Source organism: Macrotis lagotis, chromosome 4, assembly GCF_037893015.1.
Source record: "Macrotis lagotis isolate mMagLag1 chromosome 4, bilby.v1.9.chrom.fasta, whole genome shotgun sequence".
NCBI classification, from domain to species: domain Eukaryota; kingdom Metazoa; phylum Chordata; class Mammalia; order Peramelemorphia; family Peramelidae; genus Macrotis; species Macrotis lagotis.
In genome coordinates, this window is record NC_133661.1 from 75,485,028 (window position 1) to 75,496,697 (window position 11,670).

Genomic DNA, 11,670 nt, shown 5'->3' on the forward strand with positions numbered 1-11,670 from the left:
TTCTTTTTGATTTCCTTGACTAAGCTGCTGACTTCATTTTCATGTTTTTCCTGCATCTCTCTCCTTTCTTTTCCCAGTTTTTCTTCTAACTCCCTCACTTGATTTTCAAAGTCTTTTTTGAGCTCTGTCATAGCCTGAGCCCAATTTCTGTTTTTCTTGGCATCTTTAGATGCAGGAGCTTGTGTTTCCTCATCTTCAGACTGAGTATATTGATCCTTCTTGGGATCATAGATGTTGTATTTCTCGATGGTGTTCCTCTTGTTTCTCTGCTTGCTCATTTTCCCAGCCTTAGCCTGTTTTTGGAGTGCTTCCTGAGCTTTTGGGACACTCCCACAAGAGTCTCATTGTGTGAGGCTCTGTCCTTCCTCCTGGTCTGTAAATGACCATAAGCGCCCCCTTCTGCCATGGGGCTGAGGTGGGGGGGCCTACACTTCGATCAGATCTGAATGTGGTCAGAACCCCAGAGTCCTGTTCCAGGGGCAGAGGACAGAGTTCTGCAGTCTCTCTCTTTACTCCCCTCCCTAGGTTCAATGGGCTCATGCCCTGGGGGCTCCTGCTTATGGGCTCGGCTCAGTCTGCTTCTGTTCCTCGATCGGGACTGCCTTGGTCATGCTGCTGCTAGCTGTTTGCTGTGTGCTCTGAGGGCTGGACTTCAAGTGCTCCCTCTGGCAGAGGTCCCCCACTGTTCCCCCAATTTGTGCCTGGTGTTCCCTGGGGTATAGGTCAGGAAACTGCCCTCACTGCTGTGAGCTGCAGCTCCCAGCACCCTGGGGCTGCCTCCGTAAGGCTGAAATTCTTTCACTCTGGTGGGACACCCCCTGGAGGGCCACCCCTTCAATCCCAAGGAGCAGAGCCTTTCTGATCTTTTCTAGGTTACCTTGAGTAGGAGAACTGCCTCACTGGGTCCCTCTGTGGGTTCTGTCTCTCAAAAATTTAGTTAGAGTCCTTAGCTTATGAGTTTTATGAGAGAGCACCCAAGACAGGATCCGCTCTTGTTGCCATCTTGGCTCCGCACCCCACCCTTGCTTTTTAAAACTTCAATTGAAGCGTAATATATTCTACTCTAGTTTTTTATTTTTTTCCCTGTGTGTATATTTCTATTTGTTTCTTGTAAACAACATATTGTAGAATTCTGGTTTTTAATTCATTCTACTATCCACCTCTGTTTTATAGGAGACTTAATCCCATTCACATTCATAGTTATGATTACTCTGTATTTCCCTCCATCCTATTCCCCCCCTTTGTACTTCTTTCTCTTTTCCCCTTATTCCTCCTTAGCAGTGTTTTGCTTTTGACTATTGCCTTCTTCAATCTGCTCTCCCTTTTATCATCCTACTTCCCTTTTCTTTTCCTTTTGCCCTTTTATTCCTTTTTTTAACTTATACTTTTCCCTCCTTTTTTATCACTCCCTTCTTCCCCTTTACTTTCCTCTTTCACTGCTTGCTTCCCTGTAGGATAGGATAAATTTCTTAACCTAGTTGGGAATTATGTTATTCTTTCTTTGAACCCAATCTGTTGAGAGTAAGATGTACTCAGTTTTCACACCTTCCCTTCTTTCCCTGTACTATACTGGGGGGGGGGCTTTGTGTTTCTTCATGTGTTGTTAGTTATCCTCTAATGCCTGTTTTCTTCCCTCTTCTCAATCCTTTTTTTAAATGTTCTAATTGATTTATATCTGTCTTGTACCCATTCCCTTTAACAAAGGATACTCCTCTCAAGTGTCCTGATAGAAATATAATTCTCAGGAACCATAAGTATCCTTATATCATAATTGATTTATACTCACATCCTCTTCCCTAGTACAGTCCCTCCAAGTTTCCCAATATAGAATGAATAGTTTGAGCACAATGCAGTCAATTGATACCTATACTCTCTGTACAGTATACTTCTTTCAGTTGTCCTAAGAGAAATATAATTCTCAAATATTTTCTTCCTGTGTGGGGATGTAGACAGTTTAGTCTTATTGACTAACATTTCTTCCCCCCCCACACACATTTAACTTTTATACGTATCTCTTGAGTCTTGTATTTGAAGATCATTTGTTCAGTTCTAGTCTTTTTTTCAGGTAAATTTGAAAGTATCCATCCTTTCCCCTAAAATAATATACAGAAATTTGTGGAGGGGTTGATTTTTGGTTATAGTTCAAGTTTTTTGTCCTGTGGAATATCCTATTCTAGGCCCTCCAATCCTTTAATATTGATAGTGATAAGTCCTGCGTGATCCTGACTGTTGACTCCCTGATATTTAAATTGATTCTTTTCAACTACTTGCATTATTTTCTCCTTTAGCCAAGAATTCTAAAATTTGACTACTGTATTCCTTGGAGTTTTTAATCTTGAGATCTCTTTTAGGCAGTGATTCACGGATTCCTTTAAGGACTATTTTACCCTGTTGTTCTAGTATACCAGAACAGTTTTCTTAATAATTTCCTGAAAGATAATGTCCAGGTTCTTTTTGTGATCATGGCTTTCAGGTAGACTAATAATTCATAAATTATCTCTTCTGGATCTATTTTCCAGTTCAGTCATTTTTCCTAAGAGATACTTTACATATTCTTCTATTTTTCAGCATTTTGATTTTGTTTGATGGAATCTTGGAGTGTCATAGAGTCATTCATTTCCATTTATCCATTCCTAGTTTTTAGGGTTTTTATTTTCTTCAGTTAACCTTTGTATTTCCTTTTCCCAATGGTTAATTTTACTTTTAAATTCTTCATTAATTTTTCATAAATCTTCTGCCTAAATCTCATTTCTTTTCTCCATTTTTCTTCTTCCTTTTGGTTTTTAAAATTTTTTTGATTTCTTCCAAAAGGTATTTTTGCATTTGAGACTAATTCATAAACCCCTTTGAGGCATCACATGTAGGCATTTTGTCACTGCTTTCCTCTTCTGAGATGTTGTTTTTATCATCCTTATCAGAATAGTAACTGTCAGTGGTTAGTACTTTTTTGTTTTTTTGTTTTTTGTTTTGTTGCTCATATTGATAGTTGAGCCCTGCTCCTGTGGGATAGGGTACACACCTAATCCCAAGCTTTTTATGATAGGGGTCTGGTCTTTGGATTTCTGCTTTGGTGTTTCCTATGTTTGTGGTTTGTTCCCTTTGTTAAGGTAACCCAATGCTTCACCAGTGTTCTAGGGCTTAGATCTTGCTGGGGTTATTACTCTCACTCCTGGCCTGCTGAGCTGGAAACTGAGCTGCACTAGGACCCGAACTGCACTGTGGCTAAGAGCTTCCCACTGGTTTCCCAGCTCTCCCACCTACATCTGAATTTCCTAAATTTCCTCAAAGATATTTTGCTGAAATGATTTTTCACTGTTTTTGTTTTATTTTATTTTATTTTTTTTTGTGGCTTCTGATGCTTTAGGATCAGTTTAGAGGCTTTAAATAAAAGTTGTTTTAGGAAAAGCTCCAGGGGCTTCCTAGTTTCATGATACTACCTTGGCTCTGCCCTAGAAGTTGAGAGTTTCAAGTATGATCAATCAATTTGTAAGTAAGGCTAGTAGTAACTTAGAAATTGAGTCATTGTCATCTGGTGATCATAGACTTGGATTAGGGGTTTTATATGTAATCCATTCCATTTCATAAATTATATTATTTTTTATGTTAATAATTAATAACCAGACTAATGGTTATTAATATTAAGGATTCATTTATCAAATATTTATTACCTACTTAGTGCCATGTAAGGTACTAAGTTTGTGGTTGATGGTGAGGTTGGGGTAGGGAACAAAGATGCTTACTCTCTCTTGCTCTCAAGAAGCCTTTCAGTATTTCTGTGCACCCTGAGAATCTTTGAGAAAACTAAATTCAAATTCCTTTTCATCCTAAAATCCAGTATTCCAGATAATAAAGAATTTATAGAACATCCTAATAATTATTTCCTACAAAACAAACTTCTCACTTGTCATTTTCTTGAACTAAACATCCAAAATGGGATGATTTGAAAAAACATATAATAAAATTTTTAAAAAGCTCAAATATATGTTATTCAGTGTGTTTGACACTTTGGGAGTCCATTTTGGGGTTTTTTTTGGCAAAGCTACTGGATTGATTTACCATTTTCTTCTCCAGTTCATTTTATTGATGAGAAAACTGAGTCAAACAGGGGTTAAGTGACTTGCCCAAGGTCACATATGTAGTAGGCTGAAATTGAATTCATGTCTTCTTGACTCTAAGCTCTATTCATTGCACCACTTAGCTACCAAGTCAAATGTTACTACATAGTTAATATAGGCACCTGGCTTTGGGACCTAATGGGAAGAACTTTGGATTTGACCTATAGAAAAATAAATAAAATGTTCTAATATCTCATGGCATTTCACTACCCTAGTAGCACCATTGAGTAACTCTTTTGGTCTATGTTTGGTCTAACCATACTGTGTTTACTGAGAAGCCAGGGGGGAAAATGAAGGAATTTGCTTAATGAAGTAAAATATATGGCTTTACCACATAAGAGTGATAATGCATAGTATTCAATCAAAGTAATTAAATGATCAAATGATTCTTAGCTTGATTAGTGCCTACTTTGAAAGAAATGATTTTCAGCCTCAAGATTGCACCCAAGCTTTCAAGATACCCTATATAATCATTTTGTAAAGTTATTACTTTTCAGTGGTTCCTGTTTAATCAGGTTCAACCATAACTTGTTAGAACTGCATGAATTAAAACATTATCTTTACAACAAAGCAGACCCTGTTATTCTCTGAACCCATTTTTGTAGTTCTTTTTCATGTTTGTTAGTTAATTTTAATTGGTAGGAGTGTTTAATAGGTTTTCTTTTATATAGGTAATAATTTACTTCATTTCCCACTCATCCAGGAAAGAAAATGTTAAGACAATGGCTGACCGGATTCTGTTAATGAGAGCTGAACTCAGATCTCGCCTTGAAGCCCTTGGTACCCCAGGAACCTGGAATCACATTACTGAACAGATTGGAATGTTCAGTTTCACAGGGTTAAATAGTAAGTACAAGTCAAACTGCCTCCTGCGTTATCCATTTATAATTGTTATTCTCTGAAGCTGACTTTATAGGAAGTAAGTTTGCAAAGTAGCTATTGTAGCTTACCTTTTCTGGTTTTACTCCTCACTTTCCTTTATCCACCTCCTCTAATTTTATTTCCATTTCTTCTTATACACACTTGTCATTTATTCCAGTACTCTTCCCATCATGGCTTTTTATAATTCCCCTCCAACAAATTTTGTTTTAATTGATCATTGACTAAGCTGTTAAAGCTTAGTCAGTGGTCTGTATAGGTAAACTCTAGGGTACTTGGTGACTCAGAACAAGAAGATTTTCTCATTGGTTCCCACTCAAATCTCCTGAGACATTTGAGGGTTCCAATAATCTGAGTTGGTATATTAGCAGCTGACAGATGGTTGAGCTTTTTTTAGCCATGTGGCCTTGGAATAGGTATAAGTAAAGGATCTAAACAAATTAGGAAGGATTGCAATTCTTTTTAATTTTCAGGCCAAAGTCTAATGTCTAGTATATGCTTCTCATTATCTTTTAGGTTCACCATAATTCTCTAAAAGATTTATTTGGAGTTAAAAATTTCACTATGGAGCTCCACTGGTTGTAGAGATTTTTAAAAATCATCTTTTGAATTGTGGTAGAAGACTTAATCATTGTAAAATGTAACAGTCACTTATGTGGAATTTTTGCAGCTAACAGGTGTGACGATATCTCTTTAAATTCTAGAGGTTCTTATGGGGCCATTATGATGAAGGAGGGAAAAGGGAGCTAATACTTACCATAGAGGACTCCCAAAGTATTATAGTGGAAAGAAACATGGATTTGAGAATTTGAAAAACTTCTTTCATTTATCAGCAATATGATCCTAAGCAAGCTCTCCTGGGAGAGTAGTTTAACTTCTCTTAAGATGCTACTTTACTTTTAATATTTTGATTGAGACGAGGAAGGTGCTTTATGAACCTTAAACACCAAAAAATGTGAGCTATTTATATTGGAAGCAAGATGGTATAGTACTGGGGTTAAATTCCTGGGTAAGTGACTCATAGGACTTTAGCTTACCAATCTATAAGGAAGTGATTAGAAGATCTCTACTGTCCTTTCCTAGCTCTAAATCCTATGATCCTTTTAACAGCAATAATATTAATAAATGAGATTTTGTAGAAAGTGTTTCATAAGGTCTTATATAAATCTCAGTTCTATTATAAGTAATGATAATGTGCATTTCTTTTTTCTTTAATTTTTCTTTAATTTTGTTTCCCCAAATTCATGCAAGAGTAGTTTTCAACATTCAACAAGTTGCAAGTTTATGAGTTTCACATTTTTTTTCCACCTTTCCTTCCCACCTTCTTCCCCATGGCAGTGACTAGCTGGTAAAATTTGTACATATGCAATCGTGTTTGACATATTTCCAAACTAGTCATGCTGTAAAAGAGGAATGAGAATTGAGGGAGGAAAAAAAAAACCATGAGCAAGAAAGAAAAAGCATAAAAGAAATTTTAAGAAATGAACATAATATGCTTTGCTCTGCATCAGAATCTCTAGAGTTTTTTCCTTTTTCTTTTTTTTTTGTGAATGTGGATTAATTTTCTATAACAGGCCCCTCGGGGTTGTCTTTGTTCACTGAACTGTTGAGAGAAGTATTGTCCATCATAGTTGATTCATCTCAAAATGTTGCTATCCATGTATACAATGTACTCCTGGTTCTTCATTCAGCTCACTTCATTCAGCATTAGTTCATGCAAGTCTTTCCAGACTTTTCTAAAGTCCAGGTGCTCATGATTTCTTACAAAACAATAATCCTCCATAACATTCATATCCCATAACTTGTTAAACTATTCCCCAATATATAACAAGAATTTCTAAAGGAAGTGGGGTCTAGCTACTAGTGCTGGTTGTTTACTGGGAGAGACTGGATTCAAGAGAAGGGGAATATCAATTGGATGAGGTTTCAATTTAATGATTCAGAGGAAATTTTTAAAAAAAGAAAATAAATTATTTTTAAAGATTGCAGGAAGTATTTTGTGATCTTGAATCCTTTAATGCTTTCTAAACTTTAGATAAGCATCTGTTAAGTTTAGTAATTACATATTTCCAGAGTTTTTATTATTTTGAAAATTAGGGAGAAAGAAGAAAAAAAATTTCACTAATATTTATGCCTACAATAACATCAAGGTAGACTTTTTCAGCAGATTCAGTCATTGTTTACCTTTTTAAAAAAATTATTAAATAGTTGGGCTTTTTTCTTCCAAAAAATGGCATTTGCATCTAATTACATAGAACTATACCTCATAGGGTACAGTGTAACATCACTTCGTATTTATAAAATGAGTAAGAAAATCCAGGTCTTCTGACTCCTTTTCCAGTGTCTTTTTTTCTCTAGGCTGCCTCTTACTATTACTTACAGGTATCACTTAGAAACAATGTGACTATTTCACATTTTTATTTTCTAGAAAGAATCTAGGAAGAAGCCTTATATTTAGAACCTGAAATTTCACCTTCTCATTTTGTAGATAAGAAAATAGAAGTCAGGGAGTGTAAGTAATATACCCAAGATCTTCTACTATCAGATCTTTAGAAACTCTGGCCTATGAATTCTGCCCTCAAAAACATAAGTTTCTTCAAATGCAGTTGGGGTGAAGCAAAGGAGCCATATTTTATCCTAAAATGAGTATATTTATATTGTGTATAAAAATTAGACCTCTTGATATCAGATCTTCAGCAACTCTGGCAAATGAATTTTGTTCTTAAAAACATTGACTTGTTTAAATGCAAATCAAGGAAATACATTGCAGGTGAAGCAAAGGAAGCACTGGAAGTACTTTGCCCTAAAATGAGGTGGTTGTCCTAATGAGCCTAAAACCAGAATTGGTATTGATAAAATAACTTCTATTATTTTGAATCTCTTAAGACTGTAGAGTATTTACATAATTATCAGAATTCTTTTTTAATATCTAGTATCCAACTTAAATGTAATTTGTGAAAGACATTAACCAGTTATACAGCTAAATAGGAAGATCAGGTCCAATTTTAATAAATTTTCTAATAAAAGGAGTTTTTTTGGGGGGACAAAATGGCTTATGTCTGACTATATCAAAGTTCTGGGAAAATCTAAAAAGCCTTGGGAACTTGTTATAGGAGAGAGGATCTAGTAGTTGTAACTGTATCTGTTGATACAGTTCTCTTTGTTGGCTAATTGTATCTTTTACTAGGGAAGAAAATGATATCACCCTTATGTTTCTTGGAAGACAAAACCTAAGGTTGAGTAAGCTATGGGCCATTTTCAGACCTAGCTAAAGTTTAATCTCTACCTTCAAAATAGTTTGTATATTGATTTCATGGATATTATTTCTCTCTATGAAACAATGAATAAAAAAGAGTAAGCTGGTATGAACAGAAAAAGAATAAAGTTAGGTAGTTCCAAAAAAATAATCTGCTCAGATAATCCCAGAAATGTAAAGGAAAACAACAATGAAAGAATTTTGACAGTGCAATGACCAACTTTGATTTCAGATGGCTAACGGTTAAACATATTTCCCTTCTCAGTAGCAAAATTTTATCAACATGTTCAATGTATTAGCTTTGATTAAACTATACTTTTGGGGGGTGAAAAATATTATAAAAAGGCATCATTAAAACATGTTTTTTTTTTAAAGCTGGGAGAGGTAACTTCAGAAAAGATGTTAATATAAACTAATCAGATAAAATTTAGTAGGGATAAATTTGAAGTCTTATACTTGGATTGGGAAAGTCAGTTTCATAAGCATAAGATAGGGGAGGCACTACTTGATACCAGTTTGTCTGAACAGACTTTCATGAACTACAGAATAATTATGAGCCAAGAGTAGAATGTAGGAGCCAAAAAAGTTAATGTGATCTTCAATTATCTTAGAGATATGGCTTCCAGGAAAAGGAGGTGATAGTCCCTCTCTATTCTGGCCCTATTACACAACATCTGGAGCAGTGTATTTAATTTAAGGAGCCTTAGTTTAGGAAAGATGCTGATAAATTCAAGAGTATAAAGAAGAAGGCAGTCAAGATGGTAAAGGATCTTGAGGTCAAGTCAGGAGGAGAGGTTGAAAGAAGTAGGGATGTTTAATCTTGGGGAGAGTTAGGGGTTGAAAAAGCTGACCATCTTCAAGTATCTGAAGACTTATTCTATTTGGCTCCATGGAACAGAACCAGGAAAAATAGGCAGCTGTTGCAAAGGGGCAAATTTAGACCTGATGGAGAAGGAAGAGAGTATAGAATAAGCTGCCTCAGGAGGTAGTGGGTTCCCCCCTCCCTGAAACTCAAGTAAAAAGCTCAATATTTGCTTGGATCTGTTAAAAGCCAAGGTTCCTTTTCATATTTGGAAGCTGATCAGATGCCTCTCCGAGGCCCCTTCTAATTCTAAAATTTCTTGGGATTTCCTTGCGGGGGGGGGGGGGGGGGGGGAAGGAAATGATAGGGAAATGACTGCTTGGCAGTGTTATTTACAAATATGGTAGATATATAGAACATTTTTTTAAAAATGTAATCAAACTTGAGTTATCTTCTAGCCTGCATTATCACATGCTCACATTCGAACAAGTTTTACCTGTTTGTATATGTCTTCCCTACATTTGCAATTTAGAGCATTTTTTCATATAATTAAATAACTTTGATTTCTTCTGAAAATTGCCTGCTCATATCCCTTGGCCATTTATCAATTGGAGAACAGTTCTTATTTTTTTTATAAATTTGGCTTAGTACCCTACATATTTGAAAATTGAAGCCTTTATCAGAGAAACTTCGTGTAAAAATATTTATCTCTCTAGTACCTTTTTAACAAAATGAGGTTTCCTGGCTACCTCCTCGAAACCTGATGCTTTCAGTTTTTATTGTATAAATTGAATAGAATATCTCCTTTGTCATTTGTTATCTCTTCTGAGGAGGAAAGGAAGGGAAAAAAAACCTCCCAAATATTCTGCTTCTGTTGTAACATGGTGCCTGAAACAAGTATTTGCTTTTTTAACCATGATTTTTGTCTTTTTAATAGGTAAACAAGTGGAATATTTGATCAGTGAAAAGCACATCTACTTACTGCCAAGTGGCCGGATCAACATGTGTGGTCTAACTACAAAAAATCTGGATTTTGTGGCTACCTCCATCCATGAAGCTGTCACTAAAATCCAGTGAAGAAGCACCAACCCAACCAGCACCACCAAAGCTGCTATCATGTGTGTGTATCCCCTGCTTGCACAAACCCATTATCTATTTAGTGTAATAGTGACAATCAAAGGACTGAAATGACTACAGTGGCGGGATACCAGTTTTTGAACTGACATGTTTTGAGATTGCCCAGGATAAGGGGCCATTTGGAAACCCATGCAGAATGAATATTTTTGATTTAAAGGCAAAAAAGGAAGAAACCCCATACTATTTTGATTATTATGTTAGTTAAGCATGTTGACCCACCCTCCTTCAATCAGTGTGTTCATAGTTCATTTTCTGCTGTGTGAATGTTGTAAAGGATAGATCATGTCAAATCATTTATTCTTGGAGCAAAATCTAACCCCAAAGATCAAGTCAGCAGAAGAGCTGTGTGATTATAACCAAGAGAAATGCCATTAAAAAACAAATTTTATCTCTGTCAAGGGTTTCTTTCTGTTTCTTTTCCTGTTTTTTTTTTCACTTGGTTATTCATTTGCCCTAAGCTTCATCAAAGCTTAGGGTGGTATTAAATTTAACCTTGGTGGTGTTAAAGACTTTAAATTTTAAAAGACCAAAGTCTTCTGAATCCAGGGCCATCTCTAGTCATCCTGTTCTATATCTGGCCACTGGACCCAGATGGCTTTGGAGGAGAAAGGTAGGCTGGTAATTTTACACAACCTTCTTCATTTAAATCCAATTCACTTGCAGGTCATGCCATCACCTCCCTGATGTCATGATCCTCTTCTAGAACAAAGGACAAACAAGGTTTAACAAGGCAAAAGGAGTGTTTTTCTTCTTTGTCTCCTAGTCCTGTCACATATCAAGACCCAGCCAGTTAAGGAATATAGTATACTAAACAAAGGTAGCCTTATGAATTTCAACTGATACAAGTATGATTTCTTTGTGTAAATTAAGATAATGAAACCAAAAGAAGAAGTGCTATTCTCTCAATGTGTCTGAAGTATTCTTGTCTAAAGAAGGAAATCCTCTTTCCATTGAAAGTTGATGTGTTTTGAACCAGAGACTATGATACTACTTCTTACCATTCACTCAAACCCGGTTATATCTATGTAACTACAAGTCAATACCAAATTCCATTGTACTCCATAAATCTCAGTAAGTCCAACCTTCTAACAGATAAACCTTCTAACTCTAGGAATTATAGGATGTAGGAGTGGAATTCTTAGAGGGCCAAATTAGCCCCATTTTATAGATGAGGGGACTCAGTCTTATGGGTGAAATGAAGGCCAACATTACCCATCTAGTAAATGACAGAACCAGTTTTCAAATCCAAGTCTTCTGTTTCAAAATTCATTGCTTTCCTACTCTGTTGGGTTGTTTCTGAAGAACCATCCTACTTTTTTTTCCTCCTCACTTTCTCTTCTAGGCTAAACATTTATAATTCCTTTAAACTTTGCTCATAGAATGTGATTTCCAGACCACTAAAAAGATGGGTTACACTAAATTGTGAATGTTTTTTCTTAAATGTGACACCGAGAACAAAATATTCCAAATGTAAGTTTCAT

The 11,670-nt window shown here is 35.8% G+C and overlaps 1 protein-coding gene across 1 annotated transcript in view; it reads left to right on the top strand.

Moving 5' to 3' along the window:
* Positions 1-10,587, top strand: part of GOT1 (glutamic-oxaloacetic transaminase 1) — a 34,414-nt gene extending 23,827 nt beyond the window's left edge. Inside the window, 2 exon segments of the mRNA XM_074233179.1 lie at positions 4,819-4,961; positions 9,990-10,587. Coding sequence (XP_074089280.1) covers positions 4,819-4,961; positions 9,990-10,129 — 283 coding nt within the window. The 3' untranslated portion in view covers positions 10,130-10,587.
* Positions 10,588-11,670: the final 1,083 nt, after the last annotated feature.